Here is a 25341-nt window from a genome sequence, read left to right as displayed (position 1 = left end):
CATGTGCGCTTTTTGCATGTTTTGTGACTGTGCATGCGTCATAACATTCCAAAATGCTCAGTCTAGCCCAATATACAGTGCAAGAATAAAATGCAGTTTGGTAAATTTGGTCCCATACTATGAGTGAAATTATTGTATGAGCGTGAATATTTTATGAGTGGTCGCTTGACTGACCAGTGGCCCTATAAGGATCAATGAGTACAGTGTGGCACTAGCACTAGCTGCCAGGTGTTAGTGGTTCAGTTCCTACTTGGGCCATCCATTCTGAAAAAATGTATGCACTAATTCTTTGTGTGTGTGTGTGTGTGTGTGTGTGTGTGTGCGTGTGTGTGTCGCATCTAAGCATGACTTCCAGAACCCAGAAATATTTATATTTGAAGTACTTACTTAGTACTTAATACTTACTACACACTTTCTTATACATATTCCATGCAGTCTTGGAACCTTACTTGTACCCTTGAACCCTACACTGAGTCTAGTAACTAGTATTAGCAACTACTGGTATGTGTTTACATTTACAGGATATTACTACCTTACAATGTGTTCTCTCCTGTTTTTATCTGTATTTATGACCTTTTAACCCTAGATGTAGTCTAGTAGCTAGTGTTGAGTGGTCAGTGGGCTGGACAGCCAGTGACCTACATCTGTCCTGCTGGACCTTGTGTCAAGGTGAAGGCTACTACATTGTCAGTAGGCTGCCAATTATGAGCTAAGCTCTTGAGCGGTTTTACTCCAGACACAACTCATTGATACTCATTGATATCTAATCATCTAGACAGACAATAGCCATGGTTTCAATTTGGAAAGTTACTACAGCAGGCAGCTCTTATTAATATATCCATATTTCTGTTGCTTTAATCGTGTTCTGTTGCTTCCATTAAGGTTGGATTTTAACATTACCAAAGTAGTTGGGTTCCTTTCCAGTGGCCTTCTGCTCCCCTAACCCCCCTTCCTGTAGGACTAAATCACATCTATTTGAACTGAGCTATGGCGTTCTTCATGACGCAAATGTTGGGCGATAAGTTGAAGAATATGACCGGTGGAGGCGGTGAAGACAACGGGAAGGCCGCAGCAGATGGAAAGGAAACACCGGAGTCCAAAGGCATGTCCAGGGAGGAGTTTGAGGAGTACCAGAAGCAGATGGTGGAGGAGAAGTGAGTAAGCAGAGACATGCTCATATTACATCCACATAGCAAGACTGAAGACTGATTACACTCCTAACAAAGACTAAATATGTGGTTAGTGTGAATGGCAAAATCAGTGTGTGCTTAGTGTAAATGGCGTATATATACTAGACACCTATGCTCTAAAACACTGTATGAAATACCTAAATATTTTAGTGCATGTTACAGGAAGTAATTTACATTGTACCATTTTAAAATGGCAGACAGATAACATGATAGTGTTGTGTAAAGATGTTTTGTAGACATAAGTGAACAAAATGAGAGAGAGAATGTTCATTGCTGAATGCTTGGACAGAGTGACAAGCTATTAGAGAGAAAGTGATATGACCTACATGCAAATGTAGGGGACCTACAACAAATGGGGATTAGGGAGTGTGATTAGCGTAACTGAAAGTAGGCTTCCACTTCATGTTTGTCTCTGAAACACGTCTCACACAGCCATAAAACAAGCAAAACCTAGTAGTGAATAAGAATAGAATAACTGCACTATAAAAATGTTAATTCAAACAACTCAAATCATTCAGTTCAGTCCACTATTTTACATTCTTTATATCCAATTTTTTTTTTTTTAATTTTGAGTCATGGCAGGCTGAAAATAATGACATGTCATGGCACACTGTACACACCACAGGGAATATAATTTTTTCTGAAAGTCTAAAGCCTATTGACTTGACTTACAGTATCCAGTGCAACAGTATAACTCAAACTGACACTCCTAACACTGTTTGTTTTTTTAATAGTGTTTGTCAGGCAGCTGTGCCACACATATACAGTATATATATGTATTAGCTAGAACAATAGCCCCCCTAATTGAGACCACGTACATTTGCTCTATTTTCCAAAATTAAATTCTGGTGTCGGGTATGGACTAGGGCTGGGCAATATATCAATATTATAGTGATATCATAATATGAGACTAGATATCGTCTTAGATTTTGGATATCGTAATATCGTGATATGGCAAAAGTGTTGTCTTTTCCTGGTTTTAAAGGTTGCATTACAGTAAAGTGATGTAATTTTCTGAACTTACCAGACTGTTCTAGCTGTTCTATTATTTGCCTTTACCCACTTAGTCATTATATCCACATTACTGATGATTATTTATCAAAAATCTCATTGTGTAAATATTTTGTGAAAGCACCAATAGTCATCCCTACAATATTGTCGCAATAGCGATATTGAGGTATTTGGTTAAAAATATTGTGATATTTGATTTTGTCCATATCACCCAGCCCTACTTACAACTGAACATTTAGCCCACTTCGTAGAAAATACCGAGATATATATCGTGTATCGCTATTCAGCCTAAAAATACCGAGATATGATTTTTGGTCCATATCGCCCAGCCCTTGTATGGACACTGGTAAGAAATCTTCTCCGCCCAAGTTGCCTAGTGCAACTTTAAAACAGTTTCCAGTGCTTTGACAATCAAATAAGCGCAAACCTCAAAATCATAACATTGGAACAAGTAAAACAAGATTACTCATTCACAAGAATAGAGGATAGAAAACAATGATTACTCATTCACAAGAATAGAGGATAGAAAACAATGGATAACCCCTTTGTATCAAACCCCTCCAGATGGCTGAAATTGCTACAAAGGACAATATGATGAGTAGCAGAAAGTTTAGACACACTGTCTGATCGTCAATTTAATGTATTATTCTGTGATTGATAACTTACCTAACATTATCTGAATTTTCCCTACTACTGTTGAACCCAGGTCTGACATATGCATTTCTGTAATCACATTGCTTTATTAATATCAATCTATGTAAAAGCTAGTGTTTCTGTGACTGCGTTTCTGTGCCACTCACACTCTAACCGCTGATACTAACTGACACCATTGATAGCAGCAGTTGATTTCAGTTTTACAAGTGCGTGTGTGTGTGTGTGTGTGTGTGTGTGTGTGTGTGTGTGTGTGTGTGTGTGAAAGTGTGTTGAGCCATAGGAGCTTTCCTGCTTGAGTGGCTGCGTGTGACGTGTGTGTGTGACATCAGCAGAAGGAAGCATGGCTTAGAAGGTCGATTCAGGTGGGGGTTTATTTTCCCCGGGGCTCAAATTAGCCCGAGAAGGAGATTAGGCGCTGTGTATAATAACTTTGTTTCAGGAAGCCACTGTTAAAAACGTCTCTTAGCCAGCGCGCTTTAAAAGAATAATTATTTAATCACCTTATAATCTCAAGTAACTCTGATGCGTTGGGTATTTTCATTTAAGTAAATAAGCAAATTTGAGTTAAGATCTCACTGCCCATGTGGAAGTGTGCCAGGTCAACATTTTTTATCTTGTTCAGTGAATGAATGAAACCCTGAAAACACAGCTACAGAATCTCAGTCAAATGAAATCTATAGCTACAATTAAAAGATGAATAACTGAGGAGGTACTAATTATTTCTAGTTGATCTGATACATTAATGTGGTTTCAGTGAACACAAAACAACATAAAACAGCATAAAATAACATAAAATAATAAATAAAATAAAATAAAATAATATTTTCAGGGTCTAATTAGTTAATTTTATGTTAGATGATTTTTGTTGTTGTGAGTTTTCAATCAACTGAATGGTCAGTAAGAGTAAGCTTCAGGAATCAAAATCTAACATTCATAGGGAACATTTACTGACATGGTTGTAACATTTTTGACATTTCTGTCTGTATCTTGGAGCTCTTTTAAGCCAGTGCGTTCAAAATGTGATACAAACTAGTTACATGTGTCTGCTGTTAAATGGTGTAGCTGTTATCTCTGTAACACAAACAGAAAATGCATGGTTTTAACACAAGAAGTGAAGAAGAAGAAGTTCACCCCATAGTCCAGGTTAGTTGTAACATAGCCTGGGGTGAAATGTAACATTATGAAATAAGCATTATGACAAAAACTTAAGATAGTGAAAGCTTTTTATTCAACACTTAAATGACTTTTTAACATAATTGGTGTGTGTGTGTGTGTGTGTGTGTGTGTGTGTGTGAGCCAAGTATGTTAGCTACTGTCAGTCATAGTAGTGACAGACATTTGAACATAATAACATTGAACAAAATGTGCAAATGTGCACCAACTTCAACAACTGAATATTAGTATGTGTGTGTGTGTGTGTGTGTCTGTGTTTGTCTGTTTATGTGTGTTTGTGCTTGTTTGTCTTGCACCCGTGTGTGTGTGTGTGTGTGTGTGTGTGTGTGTGTGTGTTTGCTTGCTTGTCTATCTATGTGTTTATCTGTCCTGCACTCTTGCATATGCCATACAATTTTGTCACAGATCTGATGGACTTTCCCTGCTCTTTACATCATTTGATGCTCTCTTCAAAATGTTGAGAGGCACCCCCCTGTCAGTCTTTCTCTTCTAAGACCTAGGCATACTGAAATTCAAAGAAAACATATAAATACAAATAAAATTTAGCTTGGGGTAGGTTGTAACATTTTCTCACATGTTGTTACAACTAACCCAGACTCTTGTAGTCATGAACTAGCTTACCTTACAGCTAACAGCTAAAACATTAGCACTAACAACTTGCATGAAAGATATCTACATAGACACATAATTAACATGATTTAAGTTTGATGAATTTAACTATAAAGCAGGCAATGCTATCACAAAAATAAATGAAGTAAAAAAAAATACTTTCTTACCTCAAAATTAGTTTTTTCCTTATAAACTTGTGCAGAGTGAATCAGGTGATTTGTAGCTTGTTCCTGATTGGAGAAATTGAAAGTGGTACAACTATCCCATGCTACAACCATCCCCGGTCTCCCCTATGTAAATTCAAGTGCAAAGTAGGTTATGGTGGAAAATATGCAAATGCATGTCAATTCAATAAGCATCTGTACACATAAATATTAATTAAACTTGCTTTGTGATTCGAGGAGGTGAGTAGAGTGTTGAAATAGCATTGCAAAATCATTGTAGAAAAAGTATTTCTTGAAAATTTAATTTGAAGTTGTTTGAAGTTACATTCTTAGTTGTTGCACCAATTGTTTTCAAATCTAGCAAGATTTCATCAGGTTGTTGTTTTATATACTGGACTAGAAAATGTAGTATTAAATTTTCAAAGTAATCAGAACCAGTTAAGTCACTTCATACCATCTCAAGTGGTTACAAAATACTCTGCGACTTGTATTTTATCCATCTGTTTTGAGTTGTTCTCAACAATTAATGAAGCAGCTTAAAACTAGGGATTGCACATGAAAACAAATAAACTAGTTGACTGAAATAAGAACAAGAATTTCTCTATCTACATAAGAGACAGTATCTAGGTCTGCAGCTGAGTCACAGTTCTAGTAAATCAGCACACACAGTACAGACAGTGCTAAAATGGATTGAACTACTTTCAGAGGTTTTACCTTCTGTTGAACTGCCATATCAGTGATTCCAGTGGAGAGAATGAATACTGGCACTGGTTTGTGGCTGTGCTGCACTGTAGCGACACACACTGGGAACTATTGTATTGTATTCTATTGTATTGACCTTTTAATGTATCGCTGGTAAATAAATACTTTGAAATCGGATGGACTAATCAAGCACAGTAAATGCTGCTACCTTCTTCATATTGATACAATAGCTGGCCCAGCAGTGGGGGAAATAAGGAGTGTTGCCCTGGCCAAGACATCAAGTAACTAAGGCTGTGGGCCAAGCTGTAGCTAATCTTATTAAAAGGGAGTCAGAGCCTGAAGAGACCACCCTTAAATAGACATGGGTCAAGCTCAGTGGCAATATGGAGATTCCCCTATAGTATTGGTGATGGCAGTTACTTTACAGATAGAGGAGTAGGATTATGATATGAATGATGCTAGTTCAACTCACAAAACCGGATGGGTAAATGGGAATGAAGTGAAAAAGTGCAGCTGCTTAGTGGCCAACAGTACAAATCTATGGTAGTAATGTGCAACAAAGGTGTGTGGGTGTGTGTGTTTGTTCCTGTACTTCTATCTTTGTGAGAATCAGTTTGAGTTTAAAACCTTCAGAGTGAGGATATTTTTGCTTAGTGAGGTTGTTTTGGCCGGTCCTCCCTTCTTTAAGGGGCTATTTTAGGGTCAGGACTTGATTTTAGGGTTAAGGTTAGAATTAGGAATAGGTTAAAATTAGGGTAAGGGTTTAGGTATGTGGTGAGGGTTAAGGGTTAGGGCTAGGGTTAGGGTTAGGGCTAGGGTTAGGGTTAGGTTTAGGGTGTGTGTGTGTGTGTGTGTGTGTGTGTGTGTGTGTGCGTGCGCGCGTGTGTGTGAGTAACTGTCTTTGCCCCTGCATTAACTCCCCAAGCTTATATGGCAAATAAGAATATGTATTTGGTCTACTTGGCCTTAAGGATAAACAAGTGAAAACAACTGAAACATGCGAGGTGCCTGCATCACCCATGTTACATGTTATATTGTTATTGTTAGTTTTGAATTGTTTGAATTGTTGAATTGTTGAATTGTTTGAATTGTTGAATTGTTTGAATTGTTGAAGTTGAAGCCAGTACAATACAATCAGTGAAGGGTAGCAGGTATTACTGAAGTTTAGGCATGAGAGTTGAAATTAGCTAAGAAGTTAAAGCAATTCTCAGTAAAACTAGTTAGTTATTTTTACAGTCTGCGTCCATTGTTGTGTCTTTTTATGATGTTTGTTACACAATGTTGTGTCTTAAAATAAAGATAAGATCCTTTATTAATCCCACAATGGGGAAATTTACAGTGTTACTGTGTTACTGTGTCTTATGATGGATCTTGCATGAGGTCCATCAGCTGGCCTATAAAAGTTACTACCACAGGTATTTCAGACATGTACAGTTCAACAAGGACTTAATAAAAATCCTACCATCACTTAGTGACTTCAGCAGATCTAGAAGGAGTTAGATGTAATTTTGTTTGATAACCAATCCTGAAATGTTGCAAATCCCATTGGCAGACACTGTTGGGATAATCATGATTTACGAATGAAATAGAATATAGAACTGCTGTATTCCTGCTATATTCCAGCTCATATTCCTTGCATTATCAAATTTTCACTGTAAACAACCAAAAGCCACATGCTTCAGGCAAACATTTTAACTCCATACTCAGATCAGGTGTTAAGTATGAATCCACTTTCAACAGAATTCAAGTTATTCTCAAATTCTTGGACAGATCAATACAAAATTACAAGCATGAAAAACTGTAACACAAAAGTAGAGACGAACTAACCATGGCTCTAACCTGGGATGTCATCAAGAGACCCTTCATTTAGGCCTTAATGCCCACCAGCTTGTTCTATCATTCAAGTAAAAAGATTTTTGAATCTTTGGTTTCTATTGTAAAATGGGAGAGACTTGTGGTCATTGCTCACAAATCCAGACTGAGTTGTCCAAGATCATATGGGTAATTATGTCAATTTCTTTCAAGGACGGGCATTACCTTGAAAATAAGCAATTATCAGACTTGCTTAAACAAATCCAACTGATTAGTTTAATAAGATAATGTTTGATTGATGGGGTAGATACGATCTTATTGACTCAGATCAGCCCTTCTTGGTGTGAAATGTTTTCCCTAGCTAACAACATTACTGTAATGTGATAATACTGCTGATGATAAGACACTGACCTTCCTGGAAAGCTTTACTCAAAGCCACCTGCTACCTTCTCTAACCTTTAACCTCTTAATGCATTGTCCTTCTGTTGGGGTCCAGTTGTTTGGGCTTACTGGGAAGAGGCAGTGTGAGCGCAGATTTAGTAGAGATATGGGGACAAATGCAAACCTACCACTCTATTCATACAGTAAATGGATACATATTGATACATTTCACCTTTAGTATATCCTATTTCAGTTGCCATATGAGTGATGTTTTGAAATTTCACTTTCTAAAGATTGAATTGATTGTTGGCTGTTACGGACTGTTAAAAAAATACAGAAAATACAAGACTTAATGATATATGCCCTCTGACAACAAAAAACATCAACTATACAGTTTCTGCTATTCGTAGTATTCCCATGATGTCACATGCATTTCCTACCAATATGACACTTTACAATACACACAGCCTATTGGCTATGTTTGTCATTTCATTGTAATCACCGCTTAATTTATTACAATCACCTGTTATTTTCCTACCAAGATGGCCGTGTGGTGATGAAACAGAATACTATGAATCGACTGTCTCATATTATGTGTCTTCTGCAGGATTGAACGTGATAAGGAGTTTGCCATGAAGAAGGCAGAGAGGGCCAATCTACGGTGTGCGCTGAGGGATAAATACCGACTTCCAGAGGTAAGGAGCCAAGTGAATGTCCAGACACTTCATGATCCCTAATTTCATCTTGCTTGTTAAAATGAAGAGACTTAAAGAGATTGAATGATGACTAAAGCTTTTCTGGTGGTCTCAAAGTAAAAACAGCCTCTCCATAGGTCTACAAACAGACCAGCTCTGCATTGGTAATCAGCCTTACTACAGTTGCTAATTAAAGTTGTCTACAACTTTAAGTCCAATTAGGCTGAATGAAGCCAGCACTTAGCAGCCTAGTGTGATGCCAATTTTTCTATCAAAATAATCACAAAATACAGATTAAAGGATTGTATAATATAATTTAGGTATCTGAATGCTCTTGTTGTGAACTCTTCTCTGTCTCATGCGCATTTTAAATGTTTGTCTCCCCTAGAGCTGCAAACTGTATCATTTAAGAAATTTTGTTTTTTTATTCACTTGGATAAGAATGACAATGAAATATTAATTACCTATAATTACATAATACTGGATTTTTATACAGCTCATGCTGTGCAGTCCCATTTCTTTCTCCTCAAAATTCTGTTTATTTTCACTGTCTGTAAGTAGATAAGTCTTACGATAAGTTATACTCCCCTCGACTGATCAGCCTACAAATGAGACTGCATAAAGACTTTTGTTTTTTGATAGAGTAGAACTGAATGTTTTGACCTAATATTTCAGCATGTTTCAAAGTACAAAACATTTCTAGTCGTAACCCTTTTCAAATCTAACCCTAACCCTAACCCTATCTAATGTAAATTGCCTTCATCTCCAGTACAGTACAGCCACATCTTAAAAACTTAGCATTGTTGGATTCTCTAGAAACTGAGGTCTGACCATAATTCTGAATTTAATACTATTCTATTATTTTTTTTGCTATTTTTTGTCACAGAGTGCTCAAGACGACGCAACAGTTCAGATGGCTGGAGACGACATTGACCTGCCGGAGGACCTCGCCAAGATGGTGGAGGAAGACGCGGAAGAGGAGGAGACCAACGATTCATTTCTCGGCAAACTTCAGAACATGGATGTGGACGCGCTGAAAACCAAAGCCCAGACCACAATGACAGAGGTGAAGCAGGCCGCCGAGGAGAAGTGTGCCGTCATGTGAACACACTCAACTGTCAGACTTTGGCAATTTTGACGATATGAAATGAAGTCTCAGGCCGTTTGAATTGAATCTGCTGAAGTGATTATTCATTAACTGCTAAAGATTTGAATCCAGCAAGGTCCACCTTTCTTCTTATTCAGGTATTTGCTGTTGTAAATAAATCGGGATATGGATGGTTTCCCTACCTCACAGCTCTTGGGAGTTACTTCCCAAAAATCCTTTGCCATTTTTATGTAGGAAATCATTAGCTGTATTTTCCAGTAAGAAAACCCTGGTTTGAAAAGTGAAGAATTACTGAATTTGTATCTGCATCTGTTAAAAATATTAAATAAACTGTCCTTTTTGTGGTGATTCCCTCAACAGCTTTGTTTTAAAGGCAAAAGCTTACCAATTCACTGATCCTCGCTCTGTGGACTGTGACTGGAGATTGAATTAGACATTAAGTGAAGGAAGCATGAACCGCGGGTCAAGCGAGGCCCGGCCGTACAAGGAAGGTCCTAATCTGGGCTGAGTGGAGACAGGGTTAACTCCTTTGAGTATTGTGACAAACCAAAAGATTAAAAGATAAAGTACCTGAATGTTTCAAAGGGTTTTGTCTCTCCTAATGAGGCCAAACACATGGGATTAAATGATAATCAAACAAATTTAGGAACCTTTCCTGAGCAGGGTCAGCAAGGATGCGGACCGACTGCGGACCTGGATGATTTTATCAGTTAAAGCCAAAAACTGTCGGGGTGTGGTTCACTTTGATAACATCGGTTCAGATAAGAAAGGGTTTTTGGGTTGTCAATAACTATTCGTGGCAATTCAAATGGAATATAATAGTATATTAAGAATTCAAACTTCATTATCTTAAGCCTGGGATGGGAACACATAATCCAGGATTAAACTGTTTGCCCAGTTACTTGTTTGCCTACTTGTTTAACAGTCACATACTTTTGTTTAACACAATAAAAAAACAAAAAAACAAACAAAACAAAAACCACAATTATCACAAAGTCATTATTATAATCATTATTTTATTTCATTTCATTTATTAATTATTTATTTTATTTACTTTTAGGATTTTCCCTACTTCTCTACCTGTGTGACACATTGACAATTGATGTTTTGAGGTTCTGAAAAGTGGTTTCAAACTATAAACCTATAAAACATTTCAAACTATAAAGTATTTCATAATGGTGGTACATCAAGCTGCAGTATAGATGTATGTAAAAGTGAGACATACATTCGTGGACATACATTCATGTATGTCCCGGAAACACAACCAAGAGAGGTGACATGAGGCCAGAGTATTTCAGGAACTGGGTCACATGAAATGATCCAAAACAGAAAGAGGATTTAAGCACATATCAGTGTGCACACCAAGTACTGTACAGGAGGCAACAGAGTCAGCTATTCTCTACAACTTTAGCTGCAGTTGATCACATGACAAGTCTCTCAGCCTTTTACCCTCCCTTTCCATCATCTCTCTGTCATCCCCCTGCTGCTCCCCATCCCCCTTTCCCCCTGTAAGCTGACACAGCGCCTTTAAACGTTAGCTGCTTTCTTCCTAATAGGATCTCGGGGGCTTAAATTGTCATCTGATAAAACTAAGCAGCTTGATAGCTACGCTGCACCCTCTTAACCAATTTGTACTCAATTAGGATAATGGGGAAACAAGCAAAGAGGGACAGCCTTAATATATTAACGTGATAAAATGATTATCAGTTTCCCTCACCTATGTTGTCAAATTACTTCACTTAAGACTTTGACAGTATCAGGAGCATCAAGTGGGTCTCAAAGGCATTTTAGCCATTAATCAACCAGTGAAGACTGTCACTGGTATTTGAATTAGACCTGAATGTGTGCTTATGTGAAACATAATGTAGGCTATCTACCGTGACATGGCATTTCCAAATACAGAACTTCTTAAACTGTAAAAGGGTAAGTTTGTTAAAGAGCACTAACAACACTAATTTGTCTGAGATAGGGATTAGAGACTGTGTATATCCTGTTTAAGGATTTCCTCAAATGGCCACCGCATACCTTGTATTACAGTGGATGTTGAAGTTGGTCTGCACATTGTGAAGATTGAAGAACCATCTTTGGCCTTTTTTGCTGCCTAAAATTGGAGTCAACTGCAGTGACAATGCTGCTGCAAAACAAAACAAAACAAATAAATATACTCTTTCTAGAGTCAGTATTAAACTTGACATGTTTTTTATTTATTTTTTTATTTTTTTATTTTTTTAAAATACAATTTATATCAGGTCTTAAAAAGCCTTGACCCACAGTAGTCACAATGCTACCAATAGATAGATTTCCAATAGATTTCTATTGGAATCTGCTAGTACCAAGTTCAGGTATATTCCCGGCAATTTTTAAGGCTAGAATAGTTTATTGCATGTGTAGTAAAGTAGGCAAACATCCCACAATGTAGTAAGGCTAACTAGTTTTTTCCCATAAGATGAATTTGCTCATTAGGCTTTTCTGACAGGCAACATACTGTACGTACTGTAGATAGTATATTACATGAAAATCATAGCTGTGTCCGAGTTTCCTGACTACAACTGGATCATGTAATTAGCTTGCCAAGTTTCTTCCTACCTGCATTGCTAATTAGTGAGGATATCCACCTCCAAGTCCATGAACTGCCTGAAGGTGTCAGCTTACTAAGGCAATTAATGCTGTGTTAGCAACATTAATGCATTTTGCATTGCTAGATGAATATTCTGAAATAGTGGCACAGTAAGAGTTTACATCACAGAAAACAATAGAAACCCAATCATAACAATGTTTTTTTAAAGGAAAAAGAAAATAAAAGCTGCATGAAATTAGAAAATGTTCAGTAGAGTGCAGACCTCCGCCATGTCTGACAACACCCTGCAAGGCTTCACCCAGAGACATTACAAAAACCGTATGAAGGCACAGCCCAGTGGTTCTTCCCAGCACAGCCTTTTGTCAAAGTTGTAATATTATGTGAGTCTGTTCTGAAATGCACAAAAATGCATCTTTTTGTGGAAGACCACGCCCTCTTTTGGCCAGTCAACATGAAAAGTTACTCAGTTCTTCCTTGGCCCATAACCAACCTTCATACCAAGTTTTGTGCAAATCCCTGCCCAACTTTTTGAGATATCCTGCTAATAGACGGGCGGACGGACAAACACACAGACGCGGGTGAAAACATTACCTCCTTGGCAGAGGTAATGAGAGCAGTACATTATTAATTGATGAATAAATGAATTAACAGAGAAAGCAGAGTGTTGATGAACAGAGAAAGATGGCTGTGCAAAGCTCTCCGCATGCTTGACTTTCATTACAGTCACCATATGGCAGCTACCTACTTCGTGGCAAAGCCCTGCCACAGGTGAACCTTTTAAGTAATTCATTTCATTCTACTGGCAACAGAGCTTAGCACCCACAGGCAAAATGGGCTTTGCAGTCAATGCTTTCTTGGAAAACACTTTCCAAGAAAGTAGATGACTTTAAACTTGTTAACGTTTACCAGAAAGTTGTTCTTCTGCTGCAAGCACGTGCAACTCTTGCAGAGAGATCTTAAGTTTCTAGGCACCTGCCTGAACTTCTGAACTTCAGCGGATGGAAGAGGCTTTTTTTCACAGTCATTTTCATAATAAATGTCAGCGCCTGTTGGTTATTCTGTTGGTTATTCTGTTGGTTATTCGCTCATATACTCTCTGGAACAACTCTCCCCCCAAACATTAAATCTGACTCATCTGTCTTGGGGTTTAAAAAGTCCCACCCTTTCAGCAAGTATTTTAATGTGTTGTTTTGTGTCTGTTTTGTGTCATGAAACTTAGTTTTTATATATCTTATAATGCACAGTGCTGTTGCATTTTATCTGTGTACAGCACCTTGTAACTTCTGTTTTGAAGGGCACTTTATAAATAATGGTATTAATATTATTATTATGATTTGGCTTGACTGACACATGCGAAGTCACATGACACATCATTTCCAAAACATTTATTATTATTCCAAACTTATTTAATTGCTTTCTTTTATTGTTATTATTATTAAACCTTTATTTAGACAGGTAATCTCAATGAGACACGGGGTCTCATTCTCAAGAGAGACCTGGTTGGGCAACAGCTTCTCTTCTTGTATGAAATGTACATATTGAAGACATAGGAAGAGACATTTAAAGAGCAAAACTGATATTCAAACTGACGTTTGTACACCACTTTTCCATGTTGGATTTTCTGTTTGGTATGCAAAGAACTTCTAAATTTATCTTCAGATAGGAGAGGTGAGGTCAGAGAAATCTCTAGTGAAGTCTTTAGGCTCATTAAGGATAGGGTTGATCTCTGCGACACCGACTGTAGCTACCACAGCTTTGGATGTGCCAGCTGGCAGAGGAGAAACCTACAGGCTGCAGGATGAAACGCCCCCAGTGCACCCAACTCCACTGTCCAGTCCCACCGGCCGAGCAGCTACGACTACATTATTCATCTAATAGGCCATGTTTTTCAAGGTGTGTTTTTTTCTTGAACGTTGAAGCAGGTGTAAGCAGTATGAATGTGTGTCACAGTCTCATTTGGAACATTTTAAACATTCACTCTTGTCAACTAATGTGTGTTGTGTTTGTGTGTTTGACTTAATTAGATTGAACAGAGGGGTATTACTCATTAATTTTCTCCACTAGACCTGTACTTTAACTCAGTGCTATTTTGACTCCCTGTCGGTCCCTCAGTATTAACATAAAGCATGCAGGGTGAGACATGTGACTATTATTATTATTATTATTATTGTTATTATTATTATTGCATAAAGAATCAGCACTAATCAGAGTAACTATCAAGTTACTAATCACAGTAAATCTTAAAGTAGCCATATCTCTGAAATAATGTATATGTAAATAATTAAAACCATTGCTTATTCTTTCCCCCGCAATAAATAAAAATATCACTGAACTATAAGTGGTTCACTGTTTTTTTTCTATTGAAGCTTCACACTCCAAACACGAAGGTGCTTATAGAGAAGGACCTGTTTGAATAAAGCTATTTTATGAATACAAGTCTTTACTGTTTGTAGCCATTCTAGTTAAAGACCATCTCTGTGTCTTTTCTCCCTTACATTGTCTATAATGAAGGGATTAGTGAAAACTCTCAGTACGAGCCATTATCTTTCAGACAATAGATTTTTTGAAAGCAAGTTTTGTCAAGGCTTCATTAGCAATGGCCTCCCTCTGTGGTCTGAATGCAGGGCACATTTGGAGCAATTACTTGACCAGAAAACAACTGTCAGTCATTCTTAAAGGGGAAGGATTCCAATTAATAAACCTCTTAAACCCTTTGGTTTTACTACCATTCCTCTGCAAGCTTTGGTGTCCTGTGTGGTTAAGGAGAGTTTTGTCAGCAGAGAAAGACATTCCATGCGCTTGTTACACAGGACTCCAATAGTGGCTCCTTTGCTCACTTGTGTGCAGGGGATTTCAAGGACTTAACAGGGAGTAACAAGTGCCTACAGTAGATATCGGAAGTGTCATTTGTCTACTTATGGACTAGAGAGCCGACATGTGCGCAGCCTAGCCTGTGATAGCAACCTGAACGAGGGTAAGATAACTTTATTTACTTTACAGACTGTACATTTTGTCAATTATAACAGATATTGCTATTTGGGTTTCTATGTTAATTATATGTATTCCGGTTAGTGAGGAAACTAATGTTCAAATGCAGATTGCTTTTTTGTGTCGCGAAACAAGTTCTCACATTTCTTTTGTTGGATTTTAAATTAAAAGTAACATTGATTTGTACCTAAATAAAATTGAGTTGTAGAGTGATGATGAAAAAAGCGGATGTATAAATTGGAAAGACATGATCCAAAAATTGTTAGAAATCAGATTTTTTTTTTCAGACTTCACCACACTTTGTCACTCAGTTGTCCTGTACAGTGATACAAGAAGTGTCAGTATGCAATGCAAAGATTCTTTAATCATTCACTCTTGAATTCTTCTACTATTTATTTTTTTCTTTGAAAAAAAGTCTGTCTCAATGCGTTGGCAGAATAATGGCCTGCTTGTAGTGAACGACACATGACAGTTTGTAATGGGCTCATCCGTCAGACAAAGTAATTGGAAAAATATTAAAATAGCATTACTTAAAGAAAATAACATGAATGGGCTTGGAAAGGCATTCACAATCCCTATTTGAACTACTTTAATTTATCTGAATATTCAAACCAAGGGAACTTGCATGCCAATACATATCTCATCTTGACAATCTCTTTCATCACCATGTAACACTGCAGATCAGAATAAAAAGAAACTCATAAGAACCGCCCGGAAAGATAAAGTGTAAGCAAACTGTTGAATGATTTTCAAATCTATGTGCACAGCTTTACACTATAAGAGTTTTCTCACTTTTTCTCTTTTTCCTCACTCTCTCTTTTACAGACAATAATAGAAGAGTTTTATCTTCTATTGTCTCTACTTTCTGTTGTTGTGGAAACATTACAGAAGAATACGACCCTTTCGCTAGGCCTTGCGTAAAGCTTGAGAAGAGGGACCACGGCTCTACCTTGTCTCACTTGGCGGCATTTTTATTATTTCTGACAAGGAAGAGAGAGAGTGTCTCCAAGGGCTCGGATGCATTTGTCAATGGATACCTTGGGAATAGTGGACGATGGTTGCCTGGACAATTATGACATGGCGAAAGGTGCCGGGTCGAGTGGTGGAGGCAGGGTCCACAGCATCGATGTCATACTGGGATTCAGTAAAGACCAGGACCCCTTACTCCAGCCGGTGGGAGACGACGAGAGCCACAAGGCCAATGGAGAAAACCCGGAGGACCCAGAAAAGCAGGTCCCAACAGACCCTTATGGGCACCTTCCAGGCCTGGGTGACACCTCACAACACTCCTACCATGGTGAGTGTTTTAAGGAAAGACCACACTGTCTGACGCATTTCATCATGGTTCGGTTTGGTTGATTTTGGCTCACAATGTGCAACAAGTGAAACTGGAGCGACCCTACGTCTGTTAAAGTCTTGTAGTGTGTCTCCGGCTTACAACACAATACTCCCACACAATGTTCCCACGCTTGTTCTTGTGCCAAAGATAATGTTAGCTTTGCTAGTGAGCATCCTGGCTTGTGGTTAACTAGTTAACTTAGTCTGTAGCTAGCTATTGAGCTAAAGAGCAATCAACTTAACTGAACTAAACTTCAACAGTAACTAGGGAGGTTACATTTGACGGTGTTGTTTGATACGTACTTCAATCTTCCAACACGTTTGGTTTACTGCTATATCCTAACCAGCCAATTGAAACCTTGCTGTGATGTAAATGGCGCTTTAAATGTCATACTCACTCCCTCTATGCTAAAGTTAGGTGATGTAATATTATTGTATTCTTTCAAATTTTTATTCTAGTAACTAATAACTAATAACTCTCATTATGTAGTTATTTTGCTACTTTGAAAATGAACAAAATGACCACTTGATAGCTAACTTGCTATCTTCTAGCTGAATTCTTGTCTGCTGTAGCCAACTTCATATTTTTTTTTACTAGCATTTCTAGCTTGCTTGGTAATGTGTTGAACTGACAGTGTAGCTATATGACATCTCTGATTTTGTTAATTTCCGTTTTTACAAACACTTTTTACAAACAACCTAAAAACAAACAGTGTGCATTATTGATCTTTGCATGGGTTGTAATTCCTGTTAAAAGCTGAAAACAGTATAGTTACAAAGCTGCAACATCCTGCATGCCAGTCAAGCCACAAGGCCTTGTAACTCATAAGGCCTGTCCTACTGTTTTTGGGTCAACATATTTACATTTCTGTCCTATGACCCCCTGAGCATTACGTATTTTGTTTCATGGCTCTATTTGAATGGTTGCAAATGCATGCTTGTTTCTGTTTAGTAGCAGAAAATGAAGGACAGTGTTGACACATACAGTATATTGCCACAGCTACTTGACAGCTTATACGTGAAAAAGGCTCAACAGTGGCTAATCAAATTAAATTAACAGCTCAAAAGAAAAATCAATCTGAGGGATTAATTTTTTTAATACCACACTTTTGGATTTATGACAATTTGCTCACTGGAGATAACCGATATGGACGGCTGACTTTATGATTTTGATGCAGTCGAGGCTGATATCTGTAGCCTGAATATAAAGTCCTATAAAGTCCTGGGCACCGACAAAGGTGCTAAATGCAGACCAACCTACAGACTTACATCTTAATGAAAATGTGTCACTTGATGTCAAATTTAAACTACAGTTCACCACAAGACATCCATGGTTAATAAGGTTAAAATGGGTTAATGCTGATGTTGAAAAACACTGTTATCTTAATACTGGGTTTATTTCATTAAGCAATTAAAAGTATGGCTATTGGCTGCAGTTGTTGGTATACAAACTTATTGTGCAATTAAGTCTTTAAATATTACAATAACTACCTTCAGGACACTGCTTTTGCTGCTTGGCATCATTATTCCAAGCCAATGATCTCATGACAATCTTGCCTAAAACGATTTGGTATGATTAATGAGCTTTGGTTCGCCACACACATGGCTCGCTTGCACTCTATCCATCCATTTCTTGGAATAGACAATCTGGACTTTGACTGTTTACTTGGACTGCGCAGAAGCCAAGTGAGGTCTCTTGTTAGATTAGAGGAGGCGGGGACTCACAGGTTTAACCGGTAGCATCTGTCCTCGTGGGATTACAGCAAGGGAAGAATTCAGTGAAAGACTGATGTCATTTGGCCAGGCTGACCCCCTGCAGTTCATACCCAACTTCACTTCCGCAGCCCCCTAGGTGTTTTAACAGTATAAAGGGCATCAATGGAGAAGTTGTTTTTATTGTAAAAAGAGAAGATGAAAATTTGCCTTTTGATCAGGCTAGTTTAGCTCATCAGGCATATTTTGAATCTTTCTAGACATTTTGAAATGTGTTAAAAACCTAGATGCATCTTAAACAATAACAAAAAAAAATGCTGTCAATACTTTGTCTTAAAACTAGACAAAAGAACAGAGACAATTCAAAGTACCCTGAGAAAATGTATTCATGCTATTTCTTGTTCTCTGTAAAGATCTGTTTGGTGTCAAGAAAGAAGTTGTTCCACTGCTTTGCTCCAGAGTTGCCTATAGTATTAGAGTCAGAGTAATCAGAGTTTTAAATCTATCAGTATGCAGATTAACAATGCTTGATCTTTTAGGTTTTATAGTTGTGACTGTCCCCAGTTTGAGGGAAATAATTGATAAAGAGGAGGGAGGATCTAATGTTGGAAATGCTGTGGACAATGAATAATGTTAAACCTGGTTTGGGCTACACTGACTCTCATTTGATCCAGATATCATCCCACTAACATCAACTTTCTGGTACTTCGGCAACCAAGCTCTTTAAAGTAATAAGGAAATTTCATTTCATTTAATTTTCATTTTTATTCTATTCAATGATGTCTTGCATAATCTGACATATTTCAGATTGAAACAGGATGCTGGGGTGGGATATAATGCAGCGGGTTAGGGGTGAACACCCAAAAATGCACCATCATACCATGCTGCCACTTATTTCACTTTGAAAGTTGTGAAGTTGCAGGTTTTATAAAAATCTGTGATGTGTTATTTGTGGTCATTTTTATGTACGTTTTAATGGTACGCTTTGAAGTAACAAATAAAAATATGGCGCCTTGCAGGAAGTAAAAAATAATGGGATTTTGATATGATGGTATATATATATGATATGGAGAATTAGCTGACAAGATGAAGAAGTTATTTATCATTTAATTGTGAGTTTAAAGCGGCTCCTGCTGTTACTCCTGGGGCCAACACCTATGACACTAACCAGGTCTGTGGCACCTAAAGCTTCTTCTTCACTGCCATGGACAGACTTTGCACCAAGCTTGACTGGCATATTTAAAAATGCACTGCACAAAGCTGAATGCCAATAACCTGAGACAGCCCTTGGCTCAGAGATTTGCCTTTGTGGTTATAAATGTAATGCTGCAGTTTTACCTCACCTTACCTCAGTCTCTCTACTCTTACCCATCCCAAATTGCCAACTAGCTCTTGTTCCGCTCCACCTTGCTCTGCCTTTAGTCCTGGCTTTACTCAACCTTGGTGATCCAAATAAGATTTGCCAAGATTCAAGAATAGCCTATTGTCTTTAAACCAATTACTAACCTTAGCCTGCTCAGCATTTTTCCGTGACAATTATTTGGAGTTGACAAGTCTTGACTGGAGCGTTGCTTGTTCACTCACAGAGCTGATATGCCTTTTGGGCGGCTGTTCAAAACTATCTAAAAGTGTTGAATTAACTCTGATGGGTGTGGATTCATATAAACACTGGTATAGGCAGAATTATCTGCATACAAGAACAAATGGCAATCTCTAGCTGTCATATTATTACTAGTTTAGTTTCTGACATTCTACTACTAACATCCACAATGAAAATGGGAGCTAAACTAAATATTATTCATCCTTATAAAGTGCAAGAATTACAGAAGCATGGTGATATGCTAATGAATTTCGTGAAATAAATCTGAACAAATTTTTAGCAGTGATTACAAGTACAATATCTTGAATCTTTCTGATATTTATGTGTATCCTCTCTGTCGTTTCTTCATTTCAGAATCGGACCTCTTCTCCAGTGACAAGTGTGACGGGGAGTTAAGCAACCTGCAGAAGGAGGTGGATGATGCTGAGGGGTCTCCAGAGCCCGCTAAAGAGGATGACCACCCCAAGAAGAAGCACAGGAGGAACCGCACCACCTTCACCACATATCAGCTCCATGAGCTGGAGCGGGCCTTCGAGAAGTCCCACTACCCAGACGTCTACAGCCGTGAGGAGCTGGCCATGAAGGTCAACCTGCCTGAAGTCCGTGTTCAGGTATGGACTCTCTCATTGCCTAATGGTGGCCAAGTGGGTAGAAACACTGTCCTGTAACCAAAGCCTAACCCTAATCCTAACCCTAACCATATCCCTAAAATGTTGAATAATTAGTATTTTTAATCTAGACTAAACTCTGCATGCTACACCACCAGTAGCATCCAGAGTTTACACCACCAGTAGCATCCAGAGTTTACACCACCAGTAGCATCCAGAGTTTAGTCATCAGATATTTTTCCCCCATCCTTTCTTTTCTATGTTTTTGTGTCCTTCTACCTAACAAAAACAATTGCCCACTTTTGGAACAAATAAACCTTGAACCTTGAACATCTGTCAGAAAATTTCTATTCCAATATATATAGCATTTTCCTAACCATTACCAACAAGTGACAACAGAATGACAGCAGAACCACGGTCACATCTTTCATTTATCTCAGGGATTTAGGCATCAAATTTATTTGAATGAAAATTATTGGAAATGCCTATAGCATATTGTAATAGCTACTTGACAGCTTAGGTGAAAAAGGACATTAGATTACATTAAACTTTAATGATCTCTGTGGGAAACTTGGCCTATTTATCTATTTGAGTCGCTCCAGGATTTTGTGATTTTATGACTGCTGATGATTTTTGCCATTGTGTCTCAATGCCTCTCTGTCACTGCATCCGTATCATTGTTTCTCACTGTGTCACTCTCTGTCCAGGTTTGGTTCCAGAACCGCAGGGCCAAGTGGAGGCGTCAAGAGAAGATGGACACCAGCACCATGAAGCTCCACGACTCCCCCATGCTGTCCTTCAACCGCCCCCCGATGCCCACCAGCGTCGGCCCGATGACCAACCCGATGCCCCTGGACCCCTGGCTCACCTCGCCCATCTCCAGTGCCACGCCCATGCACACCATCCCGGGGTTCATGGGCTCACCACAGGGCCTGCAGCCCGCCTATCCCAGCCACAGCTTCCTCAACACCCCCCCAGGCATGGTGCAAGGCATGCAGTCCATGGCCCCGCCCCCCTACCAGTGCCCGCCCAGCTTCACCGACAAATACCCCATGGAGGATGAGAGGAGCTCCAGCATAGCAGCACTCAGGATGAAGGCCAAAGAGCACATTCAGTCAATGGATAAAACCTGGCAACACATGTGATCTGATGGAGACAACTCTGGACTGATTTTAAGCTGCTCCAGTGAATGTTTACAAACTGTTTTTGTTTTTTTCACCGCTGGTTTCATGTTGCAGTGGAGAGGACACATGGCACCAAAGGAGTTTGAAAGTCAGATATTTTTGGAGTGACAATAAACGAGCAACTCTCAAAATGAACTTTCTGTGAAGAGTAATTTTTTTTTTAATTCACTTTAAAAATGGAGTGAATTTTGAATGAACAGTTTGTCAGCCCTGAGGGGAAATGATTGAAACTCTAAATGTTTTAAAAGTCTAAAAGTGTTTTAGACTTTAAATGGGAAAGATTTTTCTCATATTTGACATTCTTCCTTACCACACACTTATTCTGGTTTAGTCCAAGTTCTGACACTGTTAGAAAAGAGATAATGCTCTATGTGGATATTTTGATTGCCACTGGAAATTTGTGTGGCGAGTTTAATGTTGAATATGTTTGTTTGATGCATTTCAGACTACAGTATTGACAGTATTTTTAGTTGAAAACAAACTTCTCCAACAAATACATACATGTACATTTGTTGTCTTAACAGGGAAGGTGTTCTAGGCATTTTTTGTTTTTTTGTTTGTTTGTTTTGTTTTGTGGAAGTTTTTTTTAAACCCTAACCCTATACCTAACCCTAACCCTAACCCTAGCTCCCAATATCTTGGCTTCCCTATCAGATTTTGCCGCTCTCCTGAACTGGCTATATTGGTTATATGGCTATTATGAGGGATGATGAACACTGTGGTTGTCAGGGAAATTTATTTAGGTCTCCTGACAGGCGGTTTGACAGGGTTTTGCTGGCAAATGCCTCCATGCTTTTCCTCCTCAGAACTAGCCAGTTTTGGTTTAATTTTGTTTGTTCTGAGAGTTTTTTCTGTCATGCTTCCCGTATGTATGTTGGATCAGGTTTTCTCTTGATCCATCTTTTTGCACAGTATTAATGAGCTCCCATGATGGGTGATTTTTTTATAAAACACTTTTAGTTGTTTTGAAACTCTCAATGGGCGCGCTCATGTGCATTTTAGAACCATCTCTCCCACTTCAGTTTGATTTGGATTCAAAGGGAATATAAATGTTTTATATTTCTAGAATTGCATAATAAACATGTCCCTTTGGAGAGCATTGATTGTGATGGGGGAGGTTTCAGGAAGTCACAGAGCGTAATCTGGCCCAGAGGCTAATTCGAGCAGACAAGCATACCTCTTAACACCTAATTACTGCTTTTAAAGCGATTAACCCTAGGTTCTCAACAATAGACAGAATGCCCTCAGATGCCCCCAAAACCCTATTCAAGACCTGACAAACTGCGCCCCTCTGTTCAAACTTGCCCATTTATATTATTTCTGATTTAGAGATACTGCACAACACATGAATGTTGTTGCTTATTATGCACTGTACTAATCCTCATATCCTTATTAGCAAAGGATGCTCCTCATTGCAATGTTGACAAAATGTTGACTGTAGTCAGGTGGATTTAGAGTGGGAGAGTTAATGGGTGCTGGCAACCTCTCTTACCTCTTGGAAGTAGCAACTGGTTGCTGTTTATACCGGATCACAACTATTCAGAAGGGCATTACGTTGCTCAGAGACATAAGGTCATGGTCAGATTGTGTGTGTGTTTATACAGTATGTGAGTCTGATGTGTGTGCATGGAGTCGATGCAAAGGGGCGCAACCTGATGTGTCACTCTGCTGGGCCAATGAAGCAACATTTGTTTTGTCTGTGGCTCTCGTTAGAAAACAAACTCTTGTAGAACATAACCAATGCAGATCCCTCATATAAAGTGCATTTGTGAATTTTATGAAGAGAGAGAGGACAACTAGTACGAGATGAAATGAAGACTTCATCAAATGTTAACACCCATATTAAGGAATTAAGGGAACAGGAACTCGTAAAACATTTTACCCATGCTTTCCATTGTTTGTCAAGAATACTATGTAGCTTAGGGTTAACTAACACATATCTAAAGGTGATGATGGAGTGCATCCGCAATGCTTTGAGGCAGTAGAGAAGGACAAATGTCCCTGGCCACAGAATGATATCTGGTATGGAATAAATCCATTGCGGATATCGTGATGAACTGTCATCATCAGCAATGTTATCTGTATATTATGACCTTTAGAAATGGCAGCACCCACACTGTGTTGTTTTTATAGATTTTGTTGTTTGTTTTGTTATCACAATCCCTGTTGGTAACAGTGGACCAAAAAGCCAAAGAAACCAAAAAGGAACATTTCTTTTTGACTAGAATACACGTTTATAAATGTGACAATGTTTAAGTTGTTTATTATGTTTAATTATCTGTTCTGCAGTTTTCCATATCACCACACATCCATTTCTACTCATTCTACTCATTTCAAGTCTCTAGAATTTGACTTTGGTGTTCCATGTGCAAAATACGGAATAAAGATACAGTAGCAGTACTGTAGAAACACTGTGACTGTGGATCCTGTTTTTCTTTCCGCACATGCATTAGCGAGCCACCAACATGACTTAGTGCCGTTAATGAGTGCTGGTGTACAATAGGCCAATGTAAGCTGCGGCAGAGGGAGCCGGCCTGAGGGAGACCTGTTGTGTCGGTCCAGGCCGGTGGAGCCTTGCCAGGCCGTTAGGCAGATGAGGCTCCACTCCATCAGGCCTCACCAGGGGTGTCAGGAGGCCCCGGCTGCTAGGCTGCAGGGGCCACTAGGGCTCATGCTCTAATTGCCCTCTGGTAGCCTGTGTGGCCTGGCTGCTCCAATTTAGTTTTGCATGTGAAGGTGTGTATAGATGTCCATTTTGCATGTGAGTGATTTACAGGGATGTAGTAGTGGGTAAACACACCTAAACTCAATTAACCCTCCATTTTTTGTGAAATTGTTGACTCAAGTTTTTAAGTTGATATCAGTTTGAAGTTGATATAGCTTACATTATATCAAGTAGTATCAGACTGGTGTAAATTATAAGGAAAATAGGGTCTTTTCAAGAAAATAAAATACAAATTGCATATTGGTGGGTTTTTTAGCCTTAGTGATCACAGACTAGAATTCATAGTTTCCCCCCACCTTTTTATTCACCACTACATGGTCATGTGTGTATGTAAAATGTGTTTGTATAATCAGTGCACATGGAGCACTGGTAGGTAGACTGCTTTTAAACCATAGTTTCAGTTGCGTCTATCGATCATATTGAGCTAGGTCTGAGCTTGGGCCTGCCACCTGTTAAAATGTGCTATTTCAAACTCTGACAGCTTTTTGTCAGAAACAAAGATGCCCTCATTTTAACATGCTTGCTAGACTGCTACTACATTGTTGCTCCACCCCTAGCAGGAATTGTTTAAAAAATGTTCTAGTATGAATGCAGGGTAGATAGATAGGGAGACTTGTTCAGTGGCCACCACTCTACATATATCCACTTATTCAGGCTGGACATCGGGTCAGAAAGGGATCAGCATGTAAGCTGTTGGAGTCTTGGACATCCTGGCCTTTCTTTCTTCTTTGGAAACCATCCAAGCTACACTTTTAAAATGCTGCATCATCTCAGCATAATGATGCAGCTTGGTTATGCATATGTGTAACTGTTTGAATGTGAAACAAATCCTCTGTGGAATTTTTGTTTTTGTCAAAACCATTTAAATTTCCATAGAAACTATCTCTTCCTACTACAAAGCGTGTTTTAGCACAAAGCACCAACAGGATCAAGCAGTGGCTCTTGGTGAGAGAGAAAACAGGGAGTGAAAAGGGTCAATAAAAGGTGGAACATGTTATTCATATCTTTAATATGCCTGAGCTCTTTGGCATTACTGACCTTCAGTGGAAAAGATGTAGATGAAATGTGTTAGGCTATATGCTGATATTTAGTGAAAGCCCAAAGTAAC

The 25341-nt window shown here is 38.6% G+C and overlaps 2 protein-coding genes across 2 annotated transcripts; both read left to right on the top strand.

Moving 5' to 3' along the window:
* Positions 1-842: 842 nt before the first annotated feature.
* On the top strand, positions 843-9787 carry cplx4c (complexin 4c). The gene is made up of 3 exons (XM_071512165.1): positions 843-1154; positions 8304-8391; positions 9278-9787. Exons 1-3 carry the CDS (start codon positions 988-990, stop codon positions 9494-9496), a joined length of 474 nt encoding a protein of 157 aa, XP_071368266.1. The 5' UTR covers positions 843-987; the 3' UTR covers positions 9497-9787.
* A 6295-nt stretch (positions 9788-16082) lies between these two features.
* Positions 16083-21469, top strand: LOC139638126 (retinal homeobox protein Rx2-like). The gene is made up of 3 exons (XM_071512164.1): positions 16083-16362; positions 20071-20327; positions 21032-21469. The coding sequence occupies exons 1-3, from the start codon at positions 16083-16085 to the stop codon at positions 21467-21469; spliced, it is 975 nt and encodes a 324-aa protein (XP_071368265.1).
* Positions 21470-25341: the final 3872 nt, after the last annotated feature.

This window comes from Centroberyx affinis, unplaced genomic scaffold, assembly GCF_046629955.1.
Source record: "Centroberyx affinis isolate AG114_WGS23_722 - 3 ecotype Tasmania unplaced genomic scaffold, CSIRO-AGI_Caff_v1 ptg006129l_1, whole genome shotgun sequence".
Taxonomy (NCBI): Eukaryota; Metazoa; Chordata; class Actinopteri; order Beryciformes; family Berycidae; genus Centroberyx; species Centroberyx affinis.
The sequence above is the reverse complement of the archived record's forward strand: the minus strand, read 5'-3'. Positions and strand labels throughout refer to the sequence as shown.

Excerpts from the sequence above, each read along its gene's own strand:
- cplx4c (XM_071512165.1), top strand. The coding sequence starts at position 988 with ATGGCGTTCTTCATGACGCAAATGTTGGGCGATAAGTTGAAGAATATG. Across the intron at positions 1,155-8,303 it reads AAGCAGATGGTGGAGGAGAA|GATTGAACGTGATAAGGAGT; the intron begins GTGAGTAAGCAG and ends TGTCTTCTGCAG. Across the intron at positions 8,392-9,277 it reads ATAAATACCGACTTCCAGAG|AGTGCTCAAGACGACGCAAC; the intron begins GTAAGGAGCCAA and ends TTTTTGTCACAG.
- LOC139638126 (XM_071512164.1), top strand. The coding sequence starts at position 16,083 with ATGCATTTGTCAATGGATACCTTGGGAATAGTGGACGATGGTTGCCTG. Across the intron at positions 16,363-20,070 it reads CTCACAACACTCCTACCATG|AATCGGACCTCTTCTCCAGT; the intron begins GTGAGTGTTTTA and ends TCTTCATTTCAG. Across the intron at positions 20,328-21,031 it reads TGCCTGAAGTCCGTGTTCAG|GTTTGGTTCCAGAACCGCAG; the intron begins GTATGGACTCTC and ends CTCTCTGTCCAG.